General features: G+C 38.8%; 1 protein-coding gene and 1 long non-coding RNA gene across 4 annotated transcripts; one reads left to right on the top strand and one right to left on the bottom strand.

The window, feature by feature from the left end:
* On the bottom strand, positions 1–27839 carry LOC111602188 (cartilage oligomeric matrix protein). 3 transcript variants are annotated; one of them, XM_023319149.2, is made up of 16 exons: positions 27797–27839; positions 26901–27209; positions 17896–18027; positions 16120–16186; positions 15742–16057; positions 15541–15670; positions 15321–15461; positions 12643–12834; positions 12447–12564; positions 4747–4868; positions 2597–2803; positions 2419–2534; positions 881–2358; positions 676–815; positions 479–610; positions 1–115 (listed from the first exon to the last, which is right to left on the bottom strand). In XM_023319149.2, exons 3-15 carry the CDS (start codon positions 17978–17980, stop codon positions 540–542), a joined length of 3183 nt encoding a protein of 1060 aa, XP_023174917.1. In that variant the 5' UTR covers positions 17981–18027; positions 26901–27209; positions 27797–27839; the 3' UTR covers positions 1–115; positions 479–539. The 3 variants fall into 3 exon arrangements, with proteins under 3 accessions (XP_023174917.1, XP_023174916.1, XP_023174918.1); XM_023319148.2 differs by lacking the exon at positions 27797–27839 and having other exon boundaries at positions 26901–27788; XM_023319150.2 differs by lacking the exons at positions 1–115; positions 479–610; positions 676–815; ... (2 more) ...; positions 2597–2803; positions 27797–27839 and adding an exon at positions 3207–3685 and having other exon boundaries at positions 26901–27772.
* Positions 13478–14041, top strand: LOC111602190. Its single transcript, XR_002751598.2, has 3 exons — positions 13478–13673; positions 13735–13785; positions 13853–14041. It is a non-coding gene; the product is annotated as an uncharacterized LOC111602190 (long non-coding RNA).
* Positions 27840–27853: the final 14 nt, after the last annotated feature.

The raw sequence follows: 27853 nt of genomic DNA, 5'->3' as shown, positions 1-27853 counted from the left end.
ATTTTATTTTGATTTGTTTTAATTTATTTTCAATGGCGGTACTTCAGGTGCAACTCTCTGGTTCTGGAGAAATGAGCCTTTTTGGATTCATGGCATTCTGAAGCATCGAAAAAATCTGAAAAATAAAAATGTGTATTAGATTAAAGCAACTAATAATATATAAAAAAATAATATTTTTAGAGCTCTTAAAATTTCAGGACTGCAAGTAACAAGTTATTTAATAGGCATTAAAACCTCATAAGATTGTTAAAGCATTCATGCCATAATATTTATTGATATATCGATAGCAACGAGGACGACTTTGATGTCCTTTGGTCAGCCAATACGAAATAGTAGAGGGTTGTACACTAGCTATTGTCTAGATATATTTCGATACAAGTTTTAAGCACACTTAAAAATATATTAGTACCAAAAGATCTGTCTTAGCATCCACAAATATGATAGCTGAGTTGATTGGGTTAAGTGTTGTGGCAGTTACCATTTTAGTTGGTGAAAAGGCTTTGCCAAAAACAAGATGAACAACTACGTCTGGGCTGTCTTTAGTTCTCCAATTCCACTTTCAGCTTCAGATGTGTGGGCAGCTCGTTGTAGATGAGGGGCGGTACGCGAGCTATGTCGAGAAAAAGTTAATGAACTTGTGTGATGGCAAAGCAAAAGTGCCAAAGGGCTACTCACTGTTGCATTTGTAAGCCAGGTCCGACCATATAATCATTTCTTGGGAAAAACAAAAAACGCCCAGTCGTCCGCCCTTGAGGGTAAGCGTGGCGTCGTAGACATTGTGCGAGTCCAGAATCAAACGTTCGCCCTCATATATGCTAAAACGAAATTAGATGTATTCAGGCGCCTGGTTAGGGGGAAATACTGTATTTTGCCAAATTACCGCAATCTGATGAGGCCAATGGTTGGTCGATGCACCAGGGACCAGCGATAGGAGGTCTTCTCCTTCCAGCCAGCATTCAATGGATCCTTCCATAGCAGCCTTGCCTGTCCAGGCGTGTCGCCAGCATGCCACAAGCTGTTACGCAACATGGACCCGGGTCCTGTATTGCTGTCAATAAGCTTTATCTGAACGCCTGGTTCAGCGGACGCCCGGAAGGGTGATGAATGCCAATAGGTCTGAGTGCCCTTTTTCCATTGCACCACATAAAATTTGCGATTGCTTTGGTAACTGAATATGAAGCCAACATAGTCGTCGTCCGTATCATCATTCACGTAGAAGGTACCCTCAAAATCAACGCCTCCAAATGAATCGCTGCCAACAACTAAGCCCGGATCAGAGTTCAGAGTTTGTATAATCTCCGACCCATTTGCATGCACCTCCCAGTTGGGGTCGAGCTGTGCATCACCTTCCGGATCCAAAATAACAGATCGTATTGTGCGGAAGTCGGTGCGATGTATCATGGAATTGTTTGGGCAGTTATCGATTATATTGGGCGTGCCATCCTCGTCCTCATCGTCCTCGCACACATCACCCTTGCCATTGTGATTAAGATCCAATTGGTCTGGGTTTCTAGCTAATGGACAATTGTCTCTATAGTTGGGCACTCCGTCGCCATCCACGTCGTCGTCACAGGCATCGCCCTTGCCATCAAAATCTGTATCCAATTGATCTGAGTTGCTGACCATCGGGCAGTTGTCTTCCGAATCCTGTATGCCATCGTCATCGCCGTCGATATCGCTATCGCAAGCATCACCCACCAGGTCCATGTCGCGATCCTCCTGAGTTGGATTGGGAATTGTAGGACAATTGTCACAGACATCCCCCACTCCATCGTTATCCACATCGGATTGATTTGGGTTACGCAGCGCAGGACAATTGTCATATTGATTTAGCACTGCATCGTTGTCAATATCATCGTCACACTCATTGCCCATGCCATCCTCATCGGTGTCCAGTTGCCGGCGATTGGGAATAAACACACAATTGTCACAGGCATCGCCCACACCATCGTGATCCGTATCGGTCTGATCGTTGTTATAGGCAAACGGACAGTTGTCCTTGCTGTTGAGCACCTGGTCGCTGTCGGCATCATCGTCGCAGCCGTCGCCAATGCCATCCAGGTCGGCGTCCTCTTGACCAGAGTTCGGCAAATCGGGGCAGTTATCGCGTCGACAATGTGGATCCGCGCAATTGAGCGACTCATCCGGCCAGCCATCCAAGTCGCGATCCCTACCACATACCTTGCCATTGCCCGCCCAACCGACGCTGCATCGGCATTGATAGTTATAATTATCGAGGGCCAAACATTCCGCATTTCTGGCACAGATGCTGCCATCGGGACACAGCTCCGACGCGGATAAGCAGCTGAAGGTGCCATTAGCCACATAGCCCTCATGACACTGACATCTGTAGGAGCCCTAGAAGGTTTATAGATTATTACCCAACGATTCACTTGCTTTCTCTAAGAATATACGTACAATGCTATTTTGACAAGTCGCATGTTCCGGACACCTAAAGAAACCCAGCTTGCATTCGTCTATATCCAAGCAGCTTTGCTTCTGAAAGCCCACGGCCAAGTAATCGGCTGAATAGCCTAAGAAGCGTACAAATATTTATTGGTTAGCTGATGGATAGACGCTTTTATAAGCTAAATACCATGGGCATGAATGCCATCAAAGCCAGGCGGACAGGGGCCACAGCGAAAACCTGGATTGAGATTGTTGCACACGGCCAATCCATCGCAGGGCTGATAGAGCGCACACTCGTCCACATCGTGGCAGGAGGTGCCGTTGATTTTATGGCCACGTGGACAGGAGATGCACTGAAAGTAAGGCGCAAAGCCCAGCTGAATGCATTCGACACCTAGCCAAAGGAAATTAATATTTATTATATTTGCATTGAATGAAACTGAGATTGAGATGAGTAAGAGCTAAAAGATTAGTACATAAATTAATGGATGCTGTTATTAGTTGGCCCTCAACCAATATATATAATGATCTACACGATTGTATGATATTAAGATATAATTTTCTTAAACATAAACTATTCTTACAAAGCATTACCAGAAAATGATAGTGAATAAACATGAAGCGCAATGGATCTCGACAATAAGAAAGATATAGGCAGATGAGAGATGAATTTCGAGAGATAAAACTAAGAGAAATGAGGAATAAAATTTTATTTACCGAAAAAATGTATCCAAATCGCACGACCAGTGAGCTATTAGAAGTTCGTTAATTGCTCAAATAAAACAACCGTAATTTGATTTGTTTTTGAAAAAATATTTTATAATTTTATTCACATTTCATTCAAGGCATTACAGAGAGGGAAAAAACAAATTTCGTTTCGCGCTTATCAACTCCACTTTCTGGTTGGCGGTCGAACAGTGTGAGAGCATTTACGATTTCATTAAAATTGATTTCAATAATTTTGTTATATATCTTTTGTAAGTATTATTAGAGATTATTAGAGAGCGAAACGTTGCTAATACTTTCAATTATATTCAATTTGCCATTCATAGAGCTTACAACTTATGACTATTTATAAGTGATTAATTATGTGCTCTCTCTCTCTCTATCTCGCTGTCTCTGTCGCACTCTCTGTCTATAGGTAATCGAATTTATAATTAAATTCTACGGCTGTGCTCTGATTCAGTTCAGTTCGTTACAACCGAGTATTTGCGCGCCGTGTACTGGCTCTGCCTCTGATAGTGCTGCACATTATGTGTGGGCATTAGAATGTTGCCTAATAATGAGAATTGTTTATGCATTAATATCGTATAATAAATGATCAGTTATTTGTGTCACACTGCTAAGCAAATCCACCCACTGCCAAAGCACTTTGTACTTTTGCCGAATTCAATTAGCCAACTTGACTTATAAGGCACAGCATTCCAGCACGCCTTCAATATGAATCAGTTCCTGTCCTTCAATCTATCTCTCTCTCTCTTTGACGGGCGTGAGTAGCTCCTCTAATTAGCAACCTTGTTTCACACATTCATTGAAAATTGCTCGACTACCCTATAATTTAGTGAGGATTTCAATCAAAAGGGTTCCGCGCTGCGCTCGACTTGCTTAAATTTTGTCCGAGTTGCGCATTAATAAATCAAACAGTCGTGTGAATTGTGTGCGCTACAAGCCAATTGGTAGGGCATTTCAATTTTTTAAAATTTGCTGCTAAATTTCTGTACTTAAAAGTATATAATAAAGATTTTTGAAGGTATAACAAAGTTAGGGAAGAGAGAAAATTAAAACACATTCAATATGAAATATTCTCAATCTAACGCATATCTTTTATATTCTATAAACTAATCTATAGTCTTTATGCATGTTAATATAACTCCCATTTAGTACCATTTGTCAAATGTAATCTAAAATTAAATTATAATACTTAAACAAACATTTTGGTCTATATATAACAAATATCTGCCGCATTTATACTTTCAAAAATTTCTAACGAATTTGGCATAGATTACGTTTTTCTCATTAAGTATTAGTTTTGGGTTTTTATAGAGAAAATGTGCTTCATGATCTTTGATCTATTGTTGACTCATGCCGTGGCAACCTTCTAAGGTATCTAAGCCAACCTACACACATACAGTTAACTTCAGTTCTGAGCACGACATACTTAAATTAGCCATAAAAGAGCTGGAAACAAAACGTGGCCCCAAATCTCAACTTGAAACTTAAACTAATCAAAAAGTCAAACAGACCGCAAAGAGTGAAAACTCAGCCCAATACATAAACTCATTGTTGTTGTTGTTATTGTTTATGCAGTTTTTGTTGTTGTTATCTGTGTTGACTTACCTGAGGGGCATGGTGTTTCCAGGCAAGGATTACGTAGCGTACATGTGCGTCCATCACCTTCATAGCCAACCGGACAGGAGTCACACTGAGCACCGTTCACCGTATCGTGACACTGAACGCCTCTGCAAAAGAGACCCAGACAAACAGAGAGAGTGAGAGAGAGAGAGATATGGATAGAGCGCTATTGAGTATAGAGGTAAATGTTGATGTGCCTGTGTTTTGTTTGCGGCCACATATTGTTTATTATTATTAATACTGACAAGCAGGAACAAATATACAACAAAAGATTGTAGAGAACCGAAAACACCATACAAAGTTAAATTTATTAATGATGCGCGCTCCATGGGCATACACAAAAGGCGGCCAGACTGAGCCAGAGAGCGAGATAGAGCGAAGGAAGTGAAAAGGTTATAGCAGTTGGGACCCCTCCGCGATCCCTCTGGGACACAAAAGCACCGACAAAGCGCACATGTGAGCATGTTCGGGCTGTTCGAGGTCTTGGATTTTGGAATATGCACAGGAAGAAGAAGATGCAGGCAACAGTCCGAAAAGAAAACAAATTACAATTACAAGAAAATGTTATTAAAAGCCGTCGAGGCAAAATAAATAAAAGAAGGCACACTCTGTGCATGTCTTTTCGACGTAGGCTGATGTCCAAGTCCAAATGGCCCATGGCCAAAAAAAAGTCCAGTTACATGCTGGATGCCATGTAAATTTCTCTTTATGTTTGGGCGAGTGTGGGATTTGCTTATGGCTACCAAATAACATTTACATATCATGACACGGACATTAGTTATTATCCAGGTTACGGTTAAACCCAACTTTAACAGCTGCGTAACGCCGTTGCTAAGCTGCAAACCTTCCCAGGACATAACTCATTGCAATCGCTGCACACGCATTTCCAAAGAAAGTCCATCACTCCAGCAGACAGCGCACATCCAACATTCAACTACTGTGCCCAACTGACCCACAAGCCATCCGTTGCCATATTTTATGGCAATATCTACAAAGCGTTAAGTTTAAAAAGAGAAGAAACAAAAGAACTGCTCCACGATCATGTGGGCAGAGTCGAAGTCGAAGGCGAAGGCGATGCCAAAGTCGATGCTCTTGCTGGCGAAATTCTGTTTGAAATTTAATGCAGAAGTTGGAAATCGTTAAAAACAAGTCAAAGGTTTTGGGTCTTAGTTATGTATGGGACTATTTGTATACTCTACTCATAAGCTTGTACTAAAGAAAACTAATAAAGTTTATGATGAAGCTTTCTAAATGTAGGAATACAGATCAGTTTCTTTATGTTTGAAAGATTCTAGGTTATCAGAAAGCGCAGACATATATATTATATATATGTATATTATTTATTATTTATTTATATATATATATATTTGAATTCGAAAATAGTTTTTTACAATAAATGTTAATAGATTAAATTAAACATTGCTTGGCTGCCAAAGTTTCAAAATTAAATCAACAATTAAATCAACATTCGTGAATGCCAAAAGAAACTTTTACGAACTCGATAGTGAGAGGTCAACCAAGCAGCCATGGCTAAAATGTTGTTAAGCATATCTATATTTATGTAAGCTATAATTAAAGCCAAGAATTCTTTTTAGTAATTAACAAATAGAGCAGCCCACAACAATATGACAAGTGGGCTAGCTATATATGGCCTATATGGCAGATAGTTATAAGAATTCCAACTTGTCAGATCCCACGTCAAGTTCTTGATGCCCCGACTTGGTAGTTGTAGGCAAGCCTGGCTAGAATTGAGGCGCAAAGAAGTACTCGAATGTTGTTGTTTTAGTGTGGTTGAGAGTTTGCGCTGTCAGTTTTTGGTAGATTCATCAGCCGCAGCTGCGGCGGCGGCGGTGGCCGACAACACTCGTCGGAAGTGAGTGTGTGTGATCGTCAATATTTTGGTAGAAGCATTTGGCGGCAACGCGCAATTAGCAAAAAGTGTTAAGTACTTAAGTGGCCAGGGGACCACGATGAGGCGGCGCTGTTGCTGTCCATATCCAAGACAGCGATCAAGTCAGCGAGCGAGGAGTGAGAGAGAGTTATATGAAAAAATATTGCGTAGGGGTTTTCGCTTTCTGACCATGTTCACAGGCGCTCGCAGCCTCGGCCACTTTGCGCTTTTCTGCTTTGTTTCAGTTCACTCGACCATATTGTCTTGGATCCCCTGCGAGTTGGCATCGGCATCGTTTGAGTGCTGGGAAAATAGCCAGCGATGCGCATCGAGGAACGCATTAGCATTTCAGCCACTGCCCCCGCTGCATCTCCATTCCACCAACTAGCATCTGCCATCCACCGTCGAGCCATCTAGCAGTTAGCATGACGAACCCACTTGCCGTTTGCCTTCTTGTTGTTGGTCGTTCTTTTTATTAACCACGCATTCATAATTCATAATTCCAATTTGCTGCCTGGACCTGGAGCCGAAAGGCTGCCGGCCAGTTGTCCGGCTGCCGTTGCCTGCAACTTCCTCTTCGTCATCTGCTCCTGCTGCTGCTGACTCTGCTCAAGTTCAGCTCAAACACTAGCCAGGCACCACCCAAAAAGACAAAACCTTTAGACACGGACCTCAACTCCGGACAGCGGCCTGAGTAATGTGTGAACATGCAAAAAAGCTTTTAGACACTGCTCGCTGCTTGAAATCAGCTACAAAATGTCTGACAAGAAATTGGTAAAGGGCTCTAATAAACCAAAGGACAGCTTAAAGAAGCTACTGCATCTTTGATATTCAAGATGTTGAGATAACGAAACAAATTAAAAATAAAGAGATACAGAGATAGAGATAGAGATAGAGATAGAGATAGAGATAGAGATAGAGATAGAGATAGAGATATAGAGATAGAGATAGAGATAGAGATAGAGATAGAGATAGAGATAGAGATAGAGATAGAGATAGAGATAGAGATAGAGATAGAGATAGAGATAGAGATAGAGATAGAGATAGAGATAGAGATAGAGATAGAGATAGAGATAGAGATAGAGATAGAGATAGAGATAGAGATAGAGATAGAGATAGAGATAGAGATAGAGATAGAGATAGAGATAGAGATAGAGATAGAGATAGAGATAGAGATAGAGATAGAGATAGAGATAGAGATAGAGATAGAGATAGAGATAGAGATAGAGATAGAGATAGAGATAGAGACAGATTGAGAATGACATGGACATAAAGATACACATATGTATATATAGTTTAAAAACCCTATGGCATATAAAGCTCTTGAATATTAGACAAAACTCTATTTATGGACTGTGAATAATATTGAGTGAAAGGAATATAAATAGATATTCACGGAAACTTGTTCTTCTATTAGAACTTTCCTATACAATTCACTTAAGTAAAAATGAATAAAAGATCAACTGAATATTTTAAGCAGCTCGAAGTATGTGCCCATTCTGTACCATTCACGCAGCCTGTTCGCAGATTCATCTCAAGATTGCGTTCACACTTTGCAATCTCATTTCGACGCTCATTGAAATCTTTAGCCAGCAACTATTCTTCATCTGCTCTACAGATATCGCATGATGAGCCCATTACTTTGCCATAGTGCATATTACTCTCGAACGAGGCTCGCAACATCGCGAGAGTTATCTATTATTGGAGATGCTGAGATCGCTGCCCGCTTTTATCCCACCCAAATTGCTTCTAATGGTAGCGCATGCCATGCAAATGCATACCACTTATTCCAAACAACAGAAACACTTGGCTCTCCCTTAAAGGAGTTGGTGCATCCACAACTACTACAACAACTTCCATGTGGCGCACGCTTTGGACAAACTACAACTAACTGCCATAAAGCGGCGTTTATTTTGCCACAGGCCACTTATCTGTGAGGTTGGCAGTAGGTTGGCTGCTTGGCTGACACAGCATCAGCTTCGTCGCTTGGTCTTGGCTTGGCTTGTTTTTGTTTTCATTGCTGCGCCTGCACACCGGGCGAACGGGCAACGAACCAAGCAAGCAGCCAGAGTCGGAGAGCCAGAGCCAGAGCCAGTTGGCTATTAATTTGAATTCAAGCAGTCAAACGCTGCCTCAGTCCGCAGCGACACAGTCAACAGCAACAGCAACAGCAACAACAACAGCAGCAACGACAACGTCAACTTGGAATCAATGGCTCCACTTTTGCGGCTTGGCTGTTGCTTTTTTGGTGCGTAGGCGAACTCGATTCGCGGCTGAGATATGCGTTCCACCGAACTTTGATGTTGCTGTGAAGTCAGCTAACTCTGCCCAAGCTCGCCATCTCTCTCACTCGACTCTTGCCGACTCTGTCACTCACAGTGCAGCCACTTTTACCAGTCAATGTTGCTGTAAACGTTTTGTTTCGGGCCAGGCCCCAAAGAATCTGTGGGAAAGTTGCCATAATCAAATGGAATTCTGTTTTCGGAATTGTTCACAACATGTGCATACACATGTTGCAGCTGGAATCGCCATCGAAATGGGTATCTCTATCTAAATCTCAATCTCCGGCTTAGCTAGGGTAATATAATCTTGCCCGACTGCAGCTTGATTGCATTGCTGATTATTTCATCATACGCATAATTTAAATTGAACAACAGCCAGCGCGCTTTGGAGGGCAGTGAAACTTCTGGCCAACACAGCCAGCTAGAGGCCAAACTATGATTGGGTTTTTCGAATTAGGGCTTTTGATCTGGGGAAATGGAAAGTGCGACCGAATCAGTCGAGTCACAGAGTCAATTAACTAAAAGCTATTACAAATTGAATTGTGTACGAACTGAACTCTTTTAGCACATATTCTTTACTTAACATTCAATTGCTATTTGACTATTATTTTAGGAAAATATTTGCAAAAAGCGCTGCGTAAGAGTTGACATCGGCAAAGGTAAATAAATACCTTTTATCATTTATATTCTATTATCATTTTATATTTTTAAATATATTAATTACTTCTATAAATATAATTTTTGAGTAGAAAATTCAGAAATGTTACAAGAATTCCGTCGCATAAAGAACATTTTTATTTTTGTTCTTATTTGAAATTAATTCCTAGGAAAAAGTTACTCTCACTCAAAAAACCTACTCTACAAGCTTCGTTAAATGTAAGTTAAATATAAATTAATTAAATGTCGAAGTTAGCCATTGTAGTAAATACTAATTAAATATCTATAAGCCTTGCTTACTAACAAATACATCTTAAAATATATGATTTCAAGCAATATCAAATATTAGAATTCCATCTAAAAATCTCGCATATCAAATAAACTTACAACATATCACATACATATATATTTCAGACTCAATCTCAAATTATCAAAGCGTACTTTTCGAGCATTCGTCAGAGTAAATATTCACTTATTCACACACTAACTGAATACTCAGAATCTTAATTCGCCTCCAATAAACTGAACCTCCTTCCAATTCAAAACACTTCCCAATGTTCATTAACAATTTAAACACAAAGTATATTCGACAAGCCCTTAGGAAACTGCACGATAGCAGCCGAACAATAAAGGATCAACAGGTGTGCATGTCATTAGTGCAAGTTTTATGGTCTTTTAATAGAAACGATTTGAACCATTCGAAACGCCGAAGCCAAGAGTCAAGCAAACAAAGAGCTGGCCATGCTTAACTCAGACGCCGCAACGACAAAAAGAAACATTTCGTGGGTTCTAAATTAAAATGATGATAGAGGGCTATGTGTGTGTTTGTGTGCGTGTGTCTATGTGTGTGCGTGTGTCTATGTGCGTGCGTGTGCTTGTATGTTTACCACACGCATTGGCCACATTTCATCGATAATGAAAGATGACAGTAACGAGTCGGCGGCGGCGTTGCTCGATGATGCTGACAACATTTAAAACAATTTTATGCAAATTAAAATACGGTCAGCCAGGGCGCACCCAAGGTAAGGGAACAAGGGTTCCCTGGTTGCCTAGACACCTACAATGCGCAACATATTGTGGCCATTGCCATTGGGTTTGCTTTTTGTTTTGTCTGTTCTGGCCCGTTTCCAATAATTTAAACAAATTTATGGCCGGGCCTCCGTTTCCACTGCGCGTGGCCAGGCGCTCACTTGTCGAGTGCTGCAGCGGCTATGGCGATCTCACATTTCACAGAGAGCCCACAGACCGAAATCACTTTAAGTGTTTTGACACAATGAAGTCAGTCAGTTCTCAGTCGACAATGCTCCGGTCTCTGTCTCAATGGTATGCTTGCTGGGCATATCTGTGCGGGTTCCCTGCACATTTAACTAATTTATGCGTCAGTTTCAAGTGCCATTTGTGGTCCAGACCTCACAGCTCACCGATGCCGCCGCTTGTCCCTTGTGCTGCTGCTTCTTCTTCTATTCTTATACAACATTGTATTATTGCGAAGGTTTTGTTGCATTTTGTTTAACAATGTCAACAAAATATGCCCCGGGCCCGTTACATGGCATGTTTTAGTTTTGTTTAACATATTTATGACATGTCTATTCTAAATTTTCGAGCTTCTACGATTTATGTTTTTATTAGTCAATATTCTATTGAAATTGCTGTGGGTCTTTTGCATAATTAGTCGATAGACGCTGACACAAATGACAGCCTCAGTAAAATCATAAAAGAACTTGATCTTCTTTCGCTCATGGCGCACTCTTCCGGACTGTGGGAGATTTTACGACTAGGTTCCGCCAAATGTCATATGTGTAGGTTTCTCCCTCTAAGTATCTATAATAACAGCAGGTGATCTAAGTGTCTTCTTTTAATGTTCTTTCTTTGAAACAATATCACATTTCTGAGTAGGTTTAATGTGAATAAAAACTTTAAGCTTAAAGACTTCTGTTCATTCACTGCTTATCTCAAATCACTTTTAGATCAGAAGTCAGAATTCCTTTGCTTGTATCTAGGCTTAGCCATGGCTTAGCTCATTCAGCTTTAAAGCAGCATCAATTACTTATGCCCATAATCCTTGATTAAAGAGATTTTCATTTTTAAAAGATATTGCATAATAGACTTCGCCGTCACGTTTAAAGCTCTTTTTTCGAAGCAGCTGTTATACTTAGTTATCTTTTTGCAAAGAAGATTTATTCGCAAGGTGATAAACTAGAATGACTTAGTGCTAAGTGGAGTAGCGAGATTTTATCTTAAGCCGACAAGGGATTAGGCATTTTGCACATTTGGATTGGCATATCAGAAGTCGCAGATCTGAACACTTGTCAAGAGTGTGGCCCAAATGAATGGAAGCCAAACATAACTAATGGTCTTATAGGAATAACTATCATAAAGGAGCAAACGAAACTGCCAGCGACAATCTCTCTGCTCTTCTCCATTCAGAACTCAGCATGCTGATGCCTACTCGAACGGACATGGCTTGCAGTATTGAAATCTGAATGGGTAAAACTTATCAATCATAGATAGATAAAGCTGCAGCTGTCTAAAGTGGCAGCCGAGAGTCGCTTGACTGCATCATTAAGCCATAAACAACATCAAATCGCCATTAAGGCCATATGCAAATAATTGCAGACTCAGCGAGAGAAAAGCCCTTGCGAATGCGCTGAGCGACATTTTGCGTGAGGCGGCGCCTTTCAAGCCTCCCAGGCGTCCATCTGCGTCAAGAGAACAGCATGACAAATACAATTAACATGCATGCATCGGCCACGCCCTTGACGCCATTAACAGAGGGCGTATAAGGCATAAAAGCATAAAAACCCAAACAACAAAAAAACAAAAGCTAAAGCTAATTTTTCTCACTAGGCACTTACAGAAAACAGGGCCGATCCGCGCAACTGACGCCCGGCTTGCAGACTTTGCCATCTCCAATGAAGCCGGCAGGACAACGGCCGCACCTTGGTCCCGTGGCAGCCTCAAGGCAATCAACGCCTGTGGGCAGAAAAAAGAATGGAGATGATGTATAAGTTGGGTTTGCCATCCAATGGCTGCATGAGTCATGACGCTTACCAGGATAACAAGGATTCGCTGTGCGGCAATTGGGCTCGAGTCGTATGTGATTATCGCCGGTGGGCTCCTTGCAGCCCGCACAGTTCTCCAATAGCAAGCGCAAGTAGGCAATCTCCTGTCGCTGGTGGGCGACATCTTCACGCAGCAGCTTAACCAATGCCAAAAGATCGCTCAGCGAGCGTGCGAGGGCGTCTGGAACAATGAGCATAAGAAAAAACCGTTCAAAATAAGACTTTAAATAAAGCAACAATAATTCATGAGCCGCTGCGCACTCGTGTGTGTGTATATGTGTGTGTGTATGTGTGTGTGTGTGGGAAGCGTTCAGGCAGCTGACAAGATTAAGGCCTAACCAATGCTAAAATCGCACTCATTTTGAGCTCACTCTTGCACCGTCCCGTTTACAGACTCCACAGTCATCTGCGCAAGGCTTCTCTGATTGCAACCTAATCCGCTTTGTCGCTTGGACGGGTCTAAGCCCAAACGCAGCGACCGGGCCTCAATATCCAGCTGCTAATGCGGCGCGTTTTAGCGCAGTTTAATGCAATGCGACAACAGAGCTGAGCACCCATTTCAATCTAAGCGCATCCAGAGATGCTGCACACATGTGCCAAGTCACAGGCACAGTGATGTGAAGTGTAGTGATGACAGTAGCAGCAGTCACTACTCGATTATCTTGATTTATTACTTATTTTGAATCTTTTTGTGAACGAAATTGATTAGTTTTAATATAACAGAAAATGTTTCGGAAATTGAGTTGCTTGTCAAATGTTTTTTTTTTAAGAAATTAAAGACAAGAATAAGGAAATATTATACATTATATATATAGAAATAGCTTTTTAAAGACACTAAAATATTCCTATATATTTTTTGCAAAGACATTTATAACATTTATAACAGAACAAATTATATTAATCTGCTAAAGAAATATATTATTATCTCAATAGAAGCTGGAAAAGAGCAGAGCTGAACACCAAGAGATAGATAGCTGTAAAACCGGAAAGCTCTTCACAGAATTATACACACAATCTCTTGTAAGTTTCATGTCTTTGTGCTAATAATAATATAGTTATAAACTAATAAAAACAACTTAAGTAATTCCCAATCACAGCGACTTCCATTCCCCATCACGACTATTTCAATCAGGTCTGCACTGTTATTTCTCGACGGCTCTATCTTATCCTCTTTAAAATGTACATTAATAAACTCTCAGCTCATCTCTAAATCTCATATGTTGTATGACGCCATGTTAGACACATGGCAACGACTAAACTAGTCCAATGTACCATCGGTTCCAACTGTTTGTCGATTGGTCCACGTCTCGCTGTCTGCTTGAGTGAGTTTTGTCAACATGGAAAACGCCGCCGCCGCCGCCGCCGCCGCCTCAACGCCCAAACGCATCCGCTCAGGCTTTGGATATGCAGGGGCAGGCAACTGTGTTCGAGGTGCACTGGATCTGTGATCGTGTTTTGGCCACGTTTGGGTTTTTAGTGTGCAACCTTCGTTTCGATATCTCGTCGGCGTCATTCATTACGTTTGCCTTTGATATTTATATGCCGCCCAGTCGCCTGGCTCTGTGTGGGTACAGAGCGTGCTACCAATTTGGGATTTTGCACTGAACTAGATAAATAATAATTATGCTGGGTCGACATCGACCAAACAGCACTCAGCGTACCCAAAACGAGTGCACAAGTTATTCACGGATCGGCTTTAGCATAGGCATTGGCATATCTTTCGGTTCATTAGTGTTGTGTCTTTTCTGTGGGCGCTGCTTGTCGCTGGTTTCTCGACGACTTATTGGCAGATCCGAATGTGGGTACTTATACGATATAATGCTTATATACGAATATATTGTAATTAATTGGCTACAGATTTGTGAGGCATTATCGCATTAAGCTACGGCATGTAAGAAGCTGTGGCATCCACTGGCAGCGAGGGCAAACTTTAGAGAATACTAATGGAACATTAAATAAGGCTTAGTCCGATTGAGTAGATAAATATGCTCACACTGGCTACTTATAGCTAAATTAACACAGTTAATAAATTTTAAATATTTTTTTTTGCAACACAACTTTTGCTGTCTGCACATATATTTGAGTAAATATCTAGAAATTTCTTTAAATAATATTTATATATTTATTTTAATATAGTCAAGCAGAAAAGCTTCTAAGTCTGTAGTCTTCAACAGTAAGAAATATTATGAAATTTAAATGAAATTTTTGTTATTCTGCCTATGCTTTACAACTATTCTAGAACCTATTCAAAATGGAAATTCATCTAGAAAAAAAACCTATTCAACAAGTTTATTTAGTGCAAGTGCATAAAAGAAGCGTCAAATAATTTAAACAGCAGCTTAGCTCAGAGTTCAGGGTATCTTCTAGTCGGACAATTCCGACTACGCTAACATTTGTTCATTCATATTTCCGTCGACCAAACTTCCCTTGCATTTGCAGCTTAATTGAATTATATACCCAGACATAAATGTCAACTGCAGTAGACTAACAATTTCATCAAGTACAACATCTATGCAAAAATGATTTAAGAGCAACGCCTTAGAGAGCCCACTGTTCCACCCAAAAGTTGTAGCCAGCCCACAGAAAGGCGAAACACGCCCAATGCGTGAAATGTCGACTGCTGTGTGATAAGTGCGATTGGTAGAAAGATGGCGAGTTGTTGCTTACCTTCACAATCGCCATGCATGATGGGTATATCACCACGTTCCGTGTCCGTAGGCACCTCCTGGTGACGCTGATCGACGCCCTCTCTGGCCAGAGTTGGCTCGTAATACCAATTGTTACGCACGTCGCGTTTCTTGTTCTTCTCTGAAAGATTGGCAGAGCCAAGATCGGTGGGCTGTAGCACACAGCCTACTGGAGTGAAATGTCTGATCGATAAACTTACCACGCTCGCTGATCTTGTTGCGCAGCATGCGGCGATTGCCTCGACGATGAAGTCCCTTCTGACAGTTGGCGCGCTGCAGCGAATGCTCCATGTCTGCATCAAAATGTAGTGGATATTTGCGTTCTCTGAACTGTGTGGACCCAATATTGATCAAATTGAGGGATTAGAAGTCACTCGTAGCCTGATTGATTCAACACTTACCAGCTTAATAACTGGATCATCCATTTGGGTATACAGCTTGGTGAGACTCATGTCGATGTCGTGGAAAGTGCTCGGCTTGCAGTCCACATGGAGCGTAATGCGATTCTTGGAGAACTGCAGGGCCAGCGACCGTATAGTGCTCGTCTCATTTATATTGGGTATCTCAAAGTTGCGTGACTCTGTCGCCCCATTGGCGCTGATGTCTAGAGTAACGCGCTGCTGCTTGCGGTCCAGGAAGAAGGACATCTTATGCTTCAGCATGGGAAAGTCAATCATGAACAGCGCCTCAATCGATATATGCAACTTGCGCCGGGGTCTGTCAGTTGAAGGAATGTCGTTTAACATGGTGCTAAAACACTTCAAGGTTAGTTAATTTACCTTATGTGTCGCGTGGATATGACCACATCTCCTTTTCTGATAAACTGTTCCAGCTCAGAAGAGGCAACTGCAATGAGGTAAGAGATAATGTATGTTTTAGGTAAGTGAAAGGCAATTTTTGCATATATATTCGGCGAATTAATGTATACCGAATGCAGAAATAAAATTTAAAATTTATTATAAAATATTTTAGAAATTATATATATATATATTGAATATAATTAAAATAATTATTTAGACTTGAATTGTAGAGACTTATGAAAACTGTAAAAAAAAAAAACACATACTCGAGATAGCAAACTTGTCAGCTTTGTGCTCATAAAGTAAAAACAGCTTATAAATATTTTTATTTATAATATTTATATATTTACATACATCCCTAATTGGCATTCTCAATTTTACTTTCTTTTAATTACGCTCAGAAGGCAGCGCAATTTGTTGTTGTCTCTTCTCTTTTCATATGCCGAGCAAATCTCTTGTCTCTCGCACAGCCCCTCTGCAAGTGCCATGTTCGGTTCCTGCACCAGCGACAATTGCGCCACACTTGCTCGAAGCGAAGCTCTTGCTGTCAAGCCTTGCTCCTTCACAACTCTAGAAGACTACCTTATGGAGGTCTCACTGATTCGCTCCCCCCAACCATGGCTTTATTTCGTTTTTCTTTCATAGAGTCATGCTAGTTAACAATTTCTTAAGCAATTTTTTGACTAACATTTAACACAACAACCTTTCTATCTACCATTCCCAAACGTGTCTCTGGCTCAACTGACTTGTTATATATAAAAAATATTTCAAGATATTTTCAAGCAGCCAATACTTCTATCCACATTTTATCATCTAATATATATGCGCAGATCTATAAACAATATCAATCATCATCAACTGTCGATCGGTTCTTCAAATTTGTAAATACACAGGCCTACACAAACTTCCGTTTTGCATGTGATACGAACGTACTGCATATATCGATTACAAGATCAACAACATATATAAACTCCAAAGAAAAAACCAAATCAAACAATGCGCTGACCATGTTAGCTAATCTCAAACACAACCTCATGGCATGGCACTTGCTCTATTTGCTGGCAAACGGCGAATGGCGATCGGCAATCGGCTTTCGCGCCTGACAGAGATTACAACACTTGGCGGTCTGTATGAGTGTGTGTGTGTGTTTATTTTTGGTCAGCACTGGCTATAATCCCGTCGCATGTTAACCCAAAAAGAAAAGCCAGCAAACAAAGTGGAAAGCAACGGGCTGCGTATTTGCACAATCAACAAATATGCATGTCAGAGCGTCAAGGAATTTATCAAGACAGACCAAAAACGAGCTCGCGTTTGTAGAATTTGACGCATTTGCGCTGTTATTTGTCATGAACGAGTGTGTGTAGGAGCAGCGGTTGACAGGCGCATGTGAAGTGACCTTCACGATATCGTGTGCCACACTCGATGCCCCACAAGGCACCGGCACCGGCACCGGCGTCGGAATTGCAATTGCAATTGCAGCTTGGCCAGCTCGTGATCGGGCAACGCCAACGCCATTTAAGGTGCTGGGAGGTCGACTGCATGCAACAAGCGTTTAACAGTCTGCTGGGTGGTATTTCTTTTTTATATGTTTTTGATTTACATAAATCGCTGTTTGAGTTGGCTTTTTTTTTGGGCGATGCCAACTGGCCGACAAATATTTGCTCTCGCTTATCGCAGGTTTGCCCATAAATACAACGGTAAACATATTGAACCAACTGAAACTTCAACTGCAGCAGCAACAGCAGCGGCACCTACCTGGATCCAGTGAGAGTGATGCAACCTCCACAAGTGTCAGCGCCAAGGCGACCACGCCCATTAGCAACACGCGCGTCCAATTCATCGCCCGCGTCGTCGTCTTCACTTTGAGGTGATTTGTGTGTCCGTCCGCTGCAGAGAGAAAAATAAAAAGATTTAAGCAGACAGAACGCAGTCGGTGGTTGTTTATTTACGTTTAAAAATAAAAGCCCATAAAATGCATTGCGACTGCCCCAGAAGATCGCATAAAAAATAATAAATAAAATTTAAATTAAATTGTTTTAACGAGCAAAAAAATAGTTTTTTTTTGATGAAATGTTTGCGGCATTTTTGAGATGCTCAACAAGCATTTCATCGTTCAAAATGTCGACGCCTCGCACCAATTTCGTGCCGGAAGTGTTGCTCCGATATCAGCTAGCCACACTTACATATATATTTCTATGGGTCTATGTATGGTTGCCTATGTATATCTTTCATCTGTGTCGGCCATCTGTGGGCGTAATAAAGCATTTGCAACTTAAGTTTCTATATATATATATATATATATATATGTATTTTTTATTTCGCTTCCAGTTCTATTGGTTTTTGAGTTTGGCCGAGATTTATGTTGGATTTTTGCAATCATTCTTTCGTCGGCTCGTGTTAGTTAAATAAATGTTTAGTTGATGTTCCTTTGGCATTTGTTTCTTTTATTCTATTTCTCGGCTGTGGGTCTGCTTTTTCAGGTGCCGCACGAGCGGAAGCGGCACGAAAGAATTTTATGTACACAAGGTGAGGATTTGTTTTTTGTTGGTCTCATGAAAAGTCTTTGATATGGAATTTAATGTGAAACTGTGCGTTCTTGTTTCAAATATAATTTATTTACAATATATAATTTTCAAAAAGGCAGCTGGAATAGACGCACAGCAAGATATAATGAATGTATACAAAGATATACATATTCTCGTGTAATTGAAAGCAATCGATTACGCTGTGACTGCACTTGAGGACCTTTCTATGGGTTGTCCCCAACCAAACAACTTTTGTTATCGATCAACATTTTTAAAATGTAATAAAAACATTAAGTCGTGTGTATTCAGTAAATTTAATTCGAAAGTATCAGAATTTGTGGTATTGAAATTTCGCTTAAAAAAGCTCATCAAATGTTATTATCGATAATGAGTTATCGAAAAAATTATAAACTCATTCTGGCTATGGTCCATGATCGTTGCGTCTATACGAACGCGCATCTCGTCTTTAGAATCATAAATATATACACATAATGAGGTCGTCCACGCCTCCTTCTATTTGTTACTCAATACAAATATTAAAAAAATATTCAGATATACAAAACACAGCCAGAGCCATGTTATTAAGAAATCAATTTCCGATTTTATTGAGTATCTCATCAATTTGCAATCATAATTAATGCATTAACCTGGACAGCAGCACTGCTTAAATATCTTGAAAAGTAGCCATACATTAGTTGATCTCTCGCCTAGGCATCACACTTCACTTACAGACCATAAATCGTGTAACTAACTAGGCAACTGTTTATCTTATTGCGCCATTACCGCACATTTCGAGCACTTTCTCTACGAACACTCATCTGATCCTGTGCCACATAAATTAAGCCAATTGCCGACATGTGCTACCGTCAATCGAAGTAATTTGTTATCGAGTGCTTAAATCTGCAGATGATCAAAGGCTCTAGCACGAGAGCTTTATAACTTTGAGTCTAATAAATTGCCGAATAATATACACAAAATTTAACGAGCAATAAAGAGAAACAAAAAACATTTGAGTAAATTAGTGTGCATTAATTGGCAATAAACTTGCATTGCAGCATCTTCTGGATCAAGACAGCTGAGTTTAAAATATTCTATAATAAAAGCTAAGAGTTCGTAAAACAAATTGAAATCGTACAGATATAAATCTTGGTCTGCTTTGTGTGCAGCGCCCATTAGACAATATTCATGCTAGAAATGTGTGCGCAGCATCTTCTTGGTTGCCTAACTTGGATCAAAGGTGTCCCAGGAATGTGGTAACGGTCGTGGCAACAGAAATGTCGTTATAGCCTTACGCGAGAGTAGCGCTTCTGCCAATACTGGTCCAAAAGCTAGTGACTGACAGTTATGGATTTATAGTGGCAGTTAGTCTGTCTCGTCTCTCTCTCTCTCTCTCTATCTCTGTAGTTCAGCGTCTCTCTTAGTGGTTCTGGCCAGTTTTAGACACGCTCGCTACAATGTCACTGAGTCACAGAGGCGCAAAACATGCGCCATTTATGGTCAGAATTGCAATTGACACAGCTACAACACAGTCTTCACCAGCTAAGGTGTAGTAAAAGTAGCTGAATCGCCAGCCACTTTAACTGAGAGCTTTTCGAAGTAGTTTAAGGTTTTTATGTGGCATGTGACAGGCTTTATTGAGACTTAGGATTAGGTACACACGTATTTTTTGCATTTATGGGAATAAGTCTAAGACATTTATGTCCACGAGGCGTACATTATTTGATGATAAACAAATTGGAAAAAAGTAGCTGTTGTTAAAGTCAAAATATAGGGCAACTTTGACCAGACATTAAATCAAAGATTTATGTCTAAGAAATTTATTAAAATTTACAGCCCAGAAAGTTGCATGAAATGAGAATTAAGTGGGCTTTCGTTGACTAAAAATAAATAAAATATTTATTTTTAAAATTGGGTATTGACATTAGGAAATCTATATAGAGAATATATATAAACCATATTTTGGTATTGAAAAATTAGTTACTAATTTATTCAATTATATTTAAAAAATTCCTTATCCATTATTCACTGAGCTCCAAGTTTAAATAGAATAATCTGCTCATATCTACTTGACTTTATCACATTTATTTCAAAGAAACTTCCAAGCATTTAAAATTGATAATAGGATTAAGATATTTAAGCAAGTTCCAAAGTGTTACCCAGAACTCAGGTCATGCGCAATACGTAAAGCTCCTCAATTGTTCATTGAGACGTATAAATGGACAGTTCCTTCTGCTACTGACAGTTTGTACGCATCCGCTAAGAACATTTCCCACCAATTGTCAATCCAATAATCCCCAGGCCTCAGGCAAATCAAAAAACGACACCGAGCCGAAGCGAGCCGTATATAAACATAATCCTCAGACCAAAATTTATTAAATACTTTTTAATTCCTTCGCATAGATATATAGATGTATGTACGCTCCACACATAGATCTTTCTCTCTTTGCCCAGCGCCCACGCAGTCAGCATAAGTCAGAAATGACAGCGCGTCGCCACAGAGACGCCGCCATATCAGGTTAATAAAGCACACAAATCAAAAACAATGATGCTGTGGTTTATACGACATATCGTATATGCATATATTTATATATATATATATATATATCTACATTGATTGACATTTAATTAAGCAAAGTCAAATACACACGGAAGCCGCAAATGACGACCGCAGCAGCGACAGCAACACAGATTGTCACCCACTAGCCCGGGCTCAGATCTAAAAGATTTGAATTCGGTCGAACAAGTTTGTCGGCTGCATGACAAAAGGCGTAGCCCGTTTATCATCAGTGGAAATTTGATGCTTATCGCAAAAGATATTCTATCAGATCAGATTGTATGTAAACTGACGGACACCCTAAGTGTTACACAACTGGACACATTACAGAGGGCTGCCACTAAGGTAACAGGAATTGGAATTGAATCTGACAAAAATATTATTTATTTACAGCGCATTTTATCTGGATCATGAGTATGATAGATAAATATGAAACTAAATGAAATAATGCATAAAATATTTATACTTTATGGGAACTATGGAGAGCTAGTAGTTGAATAGCCAGATAGACAAGCCCACATCGACTCGGCTCTTGATACTGAGCATCGATATCTATGATTTATAGAGTCGCGCAAACCTTTTTCTGCATTTTATATATATTTAGACAAAACCTTTATCATTTTACAATGGAATCACAATATTTACTATCTGTATAATATAATTCAAAGACAATTGCTTAACTTTATTATTATTAAAACAGTTATTTATAAAAATTAGCTAAACAACAAAACAGTTTTAGTAGCTAAAAAATTACCTTGAACAATGATTCATATAAAAAACGAACTACAAATTCCAAAAAGTTCAGCTACAATCTTGCTTCTTCGTCAAAACTCTCTCACTTCCTGCTCTCATTTAAGTACAGTGCAAGCTATAAGCCATAAATCTATAAAATCTAAAGACTTGTCTATTGAAAGATCAAAAAAAAGCACGCCAAAAATAAATTCTGTGGTATTTATGTTCTGCAATAAACATAAAACATATTTTGGGTGCAACAAACTGTGCATGAGTCATGGCTATTAAAAGTTTGGGACAGCCCTCGCATGGCATTAGAAATTCAAATATTTTGACTGTTGCATCGCTCGCTAGCATGCAACATGCAGCCTGTCCCCCAGGGCGATGAAAACAGCGCAAAAAGCGATCGCTGGCTACTGCGCATGCGCCACAGCTGCTGCTGCTGTTGCTGCAGCTTCAAAGCTGTCGCGTGTGGGTAGGACAAGTTTTCGCGCTCGTCGTCTTAGTCGTCGTCGCCGCAGGCGTCGTGTCACTGAAATCAAATCAGCCGCGTTTAAATGCTCAACCGAAAACTCAAACTCAAACTCAAGCTTAGTTGCGGCTGCGGCAACGGCGGCAGCTCCCAACTTCATTTTCAACTATACAACTCCAGTTCGAGGCACTGGCAAACCTGCTGTCAGTTGCTGGTTTGACACGGAAAGAAACGACGTCGGCGCCTACGCATCTGGAGACCCGGCCCCAGACTTAGCCCCCAGAGAGCCAAATAGAGAGCGAGAGGTAGAGACCCAACTAAGCTGCGCTTAGGGAAATTCTTCAACAGATTTTCATTTGGCTGCAAAAACTTTCTTTGATTTTTGTCCAAAATATATATATATATATATTTCAGTCAGAGACCTCGTTTGGATTTAATTGAAAACTGAACGCAGTCTTCGCGTGATAAATTGGTTCCATTATGGCACGAGCATAATAGATTTTTCTATACATCACTTCCGGCGCAAGTTGAGTGGAATTTTTAGCTTTTATATAAATGTGATGTCTTCAATAGCACTTGACTCCGACATTACTGTATTTATGTATTTCTCAACTGCTGTCCGCAAACAAAATGAGCTATTTAAAATTCGGTTTTCCATGGAAACAAATATGCAGTAGTTGACAGCTGAAAAGTTGGCCTTTCAGTTATTACACAAACGAATTTAACGCTCTTTTTCTGACTCATTTCACAATATTGAAAGGTCTGTCAATAATATACATATATCGGTATATATGAGTGCGGTGCTGATTTCTGCTATGGTAATTGCCGCCTGCCAAGCGGCTCAATCAAACACCAAATTGTCATAAAAAAGTGGCTATAGGTGTTATATTATTTACTTTTTTTTTAAATCGAAAATAAAGCAAAAAGGTACGAAAATTGTCTACCATATATGATCGATAAGCTTTTCAAGTGTTTTGAAAATATCAAAAAATATCTACTTATCTTTAAATTATACATTATTTAGCCGATAAGATTCCCAAGAGCTTTAAAAACATAATACGAATTGTGAAATATCTCAGGTTAAGAAGTAAGAGTTGAAAAGTATATATAGTAAATGCCATTTGGTTATATCATCTAAATATATTTATCTCTATAATTTACTGTAGATAGATAAATATAGATCAAATTATTATTACATAGATATTATATAGGTAAAAGTAAAAAAGTTTTCTCTAGTGCAGCACTATTATTTTCAGAATCAGAACTGCGTATAATTTTTAGTTTTCAATCGAAATTTGCATTGAATATTCATAAAATATTTATAAAGCAAATCTAAAGTGAAAATGCACTACAATAATTAATATATATTGTTCCATAAATGCAGATACACTTAACAAAATATATACGAAATATAAATTGGAAAACAAAAATATTTTCTAAAATATTCCAGTCGACTTCTATTTTCATCTCTGATCTATTAAATACATTGTTATATTTAATATAGCCCAACAAGAATTCTGTGTTTTCTGTTCTGTGTTTGTTACAAATCAATTTTAAGAGTCATTAATAATCAGACAAATATATAAATAACTACAGAATTCTATAACAACTTAAATGTTTTACATTCCGCATTTATGTACATTAACATTCTGTGGAACTATTATTCAGCAGCATATAAACTGTCTCGAAACATATTATTATGCCATAAAAAAGACAATAGAACATGTCACAAATATGGCTGCTTTATAATCATGTGATTATCTCAGCTACCTAGGCCACACCCAGTCACATCTTGATTTGCATTTCAGCGCAGAAAATTAAGATGATTTTATAATTCAGTTAACACCGAACCGCAAAATTGGTAGACACCAAAATTTTACATTCAAACTTTTTTTAGATCTCATCAACTGGTTATAAACGATATTTGGCGCCACAAATCCTAAATCCAAACACAATGCTTGTATTTGGAAAACCTGTCAAAACTGTTTAGAATATGTTTAAGCTGTAATTAAGCCAAAAGTTGAAAAGCTATTAACTTATTTTGATGAGCCATTAAATTGAAGTTTCGCCTCAGCCCAACTTGAATCACATCTGACGCCGCCAGTCCAAACAAAGAGCTTGAGTCAATATTGTGCTGCGGGTCAATTTGAATTACAAATTTGATTTGGTGCTGAAATGCAGTCAACACAAAGCATTCACCAATATGTAAACCTAATTCCAACTAAAGCCTGAATCAGCCAAACAAATTAACAACGACTCTTTCCACTGGATGATGCGCTAATTTGTTGTCACAATTTTCCAACTAATTTGCATTTGTTTATGAACTCATAACTTGGCAAGCGGAAATTTCATTAAAAGCAATATTATTTATGTTTTAATAATGCCACAGTTACTGGCCATATATGGCAAGATCTACCAACCACAACAAAGTGTAATATATTCAAAATAATAAAATAAGCAGCTAAACCAGAGACTGAGACATCGTCGACTCGGCAGTTATAAATTGTTATGGTAATGTCTTTTCAGTGGGCGTTTTTTAATTGAATTGAGGCTGAAGCTGAAGCTGAAGCTAACAATCACAAAATGTTGAAATCAAATAAATATATTATATATTTAGATATACATATTTATAGAAAGACTTATATATTTGCACTAACTAATTATTCCACTCTCTGGTTAAACTTTAAAAACAAATACTAAAGCCAATGTTAGTGAAACAAAGAAAATTGCGCCGTTGTATGCAATTCTCATAAGTTCAACTAAGGCTAACTTTCTTTATGTTACCAAGCTCATAAACTTACTAAATGATAACCAGACTGAAAGAACTGTAATTATATCTTAATATAAGCTGCCCATCTATGCAATTCTCATGACGTCAACTAAAGCTTAACTTATAAGTTTCACATGTGTGTTCAAAGCTTAATTTATCCATATTTACACATACTCTTTCTCACATATAAACAGACAACAAGAGCGGCTATGAACAAGTCCGCATTTGGTCAGTTTTTGTTTAACATTCGTGTGAAATCAAGTGGCAACAATTTGCAATACCGAAAAAGGAAATGCCAAACTAATTGTGAATGCTGTAAAATTTTTAAATATAGCTGACAATTACTTTTATACTCTGCGGACTTTTAATTTGTTCTCGGCTCTTTAATATGCGACTCATAAACTTCAAACTGCTTTTAATAAGTGTGGAAAGTCTGGTAATTAATAGATTATGACTAGACTTTGGTATTTATGGCGCCAATGCAGATAAGACATGAGATCTATAGATTAATGTGCAAACGTTGCGGCCAACAGCCGATGGCCAAATTTGGGTGTGTCTAATTAATATGTATTTGAATTACAACAACAATTAGCATGATTTATCGAGAGATATGAAGGCGGTGAAATGGCCGCATAAATATATTCATAAATTGGTCAATTAATATGGCTAAAATTACAGCAAGCTGTGAGTTTTCAAATATATATTTATATATATACATTTATGAATTATTGAACCACTAGAAAAGGTTTAAAAATATTCAAAGAGAAATGCTATGCGTGATCTTTTGAAAAGCGTAGACCTTACATGATGTAAGCGATGCGTTATAGAAAAAGCAGCACACAAAATTAAATCATTGAATAATTTAACTAATGGAAAAACACCTCATTCACCTTTTTTAAGCTGCAACTTGGCTACATAATTACATAAAAATTATATAAAATTTAAGTTAGAATAAATAGTAGCTAAAAAATATTACAAAACAAATATAATGAAATAAAGTAACGACAAACCAAAAACTGTTATATACTATATTTCGAATAAAATATAGTAGTTTCTTTTTGTTTTGTTCGTCTATTTGTAATTAATTAAAATTTTTAATTTAATTTTAAAGCAACGAAACTACGTTAAAAACAAAATAAGACAAACAATAAATTACTATAAAAAGAAACTAATCTCTAAAGCTTATTCTAATTTGTCAAACTTCCATAAATAGATATTTTCAATTAATTAATTAAAATATTCAGATAAAGAAACACAACAAATAGTTTGTAGTGAAACATTAGAAAAAATAATCAAATAAATAAAAAAAATCAAAAAATTATATAAAACCAAAAATCAAACCAAAAAAAATAAAATAAAACAAAACAAACCTAAAAATACATTTAAAAAATAAAACTGAACTTAAGAGTGGCATTTCAATATTTATTTTTTTAAATTATTTTAATGAATTATTTAATCATTAACTATACAAATTTTTATTACAGATCGAATTTGAATATAAAGATACACAAATGTTAATTTTTAAACCTTTACAAATATAATATTTTTGATGAGATCTAAAAGTCTGTTTAATATCAGAAGTTTATTTCGCACGTAATTTCAACCAAGTTTCCCATATAACTGAGCTGTGGCGTCTGCTGCACCCATGCACTTGCTGTGCCCCACTGCTTAACCTACTTAACACCATTTTATAGCCTTCACACTCACCTCTTTGTCAAGGACGTTGCAACGCCAACGTTGTTGCCGCGTTTCTGTTTGCTATTGGCCACTTGGGCTTTCAACAGCTCTGTGGCAGCTTCTTGGTTGCACTTCTTTTGGACAGCTCCTTGAGCTTCAGCCACTTACTGCTGTCAACGCGTTATTTAGAATAACAACAACTTAAGTTATTTTTATGGATGTTGCCACACTCAATTTCCGGACTTCTATGTATAATTTTTTCATATATATTTTTGGTTGTTTGGATGTATTTTATGCACTCGTGCAAGATCAAACAAATCGGATTGAAGTCTCCTCACACTATACGAAACGATAATAAAAACGGTTGCATTAAAACTTTTAAAACCCTTTTCAAGAAACGACAAACATAAACAACAAAACGCACACACACACATAAACAACACACGCGAAGATCTTTGCGATTGATTTTATTAGAACGAACGGCACACGCGACGTTGGCGACGATCCAGCGATCCAACGATCCTCCAGCGATGGCAGCAACTGCACAACTAAAAACTGGAGACCTGTGGATGCTCTGGTTGCTGGATGATGTCTCGTGTAGGCAGGGCCGGTGTTCGTGCTAATAAAAATTAAAACACTTTTATGCCATTAACAACAGGAATGACAACGCGAACCGAAGGCGCTGCCAAACGAAATGAAAATGATGCTCAATGGGGGCTGGCAGCGAGGCGTCTGTCAGAAAGCGACGCGCTGACAATTAAACAGGCGTTTGCCTCTGTATATTTCTGTAATAATTATTCTAATAACAACAACAAACGAGCGACACTAAAAGCCGTCATAGATCACGATCGCAAGAAAGCTCACGCGCGCGTGCGCTCGTTTATATTTATTGATACTCGACGAACGCGCAAGTTTTTATCTTTTACCTCTGCCAGTTGTACCGTCCTGTTCAACGTGCAAACGCACACTGAAGGGTAGCAGCA

The sequence above is a fragment of the Drosophila hydei genome, unplaced genomic scaffold (genome assembly GCF_003285905.1).
Source record: "Drosophila hydei strain 15085-1641.00,03,60 unplaced genomic scaffold, DhydRS2 tig00000149-arrow-pilon, whole genome shotgun sequence".
NCBI lineage: Eukaryota > Metazoa > Arthropoda > Insecta > Diptera > Drosophilidae > Drosophila > Drosophila hydei.
This window is presented reverse-complemented; position numbering and strand designations above follow the sequence as displayed.

Excerpts from the sequence above, each read along its gene's own strand:
- LOC111602188 (XM_023319149.2), bottom strand. The coding sequence starts at position 17,980 with ATGAATTGGACGCGCGTGTTGCTAATGGGCGTGGTCGCCTTGGCGCTG. Across the intron at positions 15,671-15,741 it reads ATGATCCAGTTATTAAGCTG|TTCAGAGAACGCAAATATCC; the intron begins GTAAGTGTTGAA and ends GGGTCCACACAG. Across the intron at positions 816-880 it reads ATTGGCCTCATCAGATTGCG|CATATATGAGGGCGAACGTT; the intron begins GTAATTTGGCAA and ends ATTTCGTTTTAG.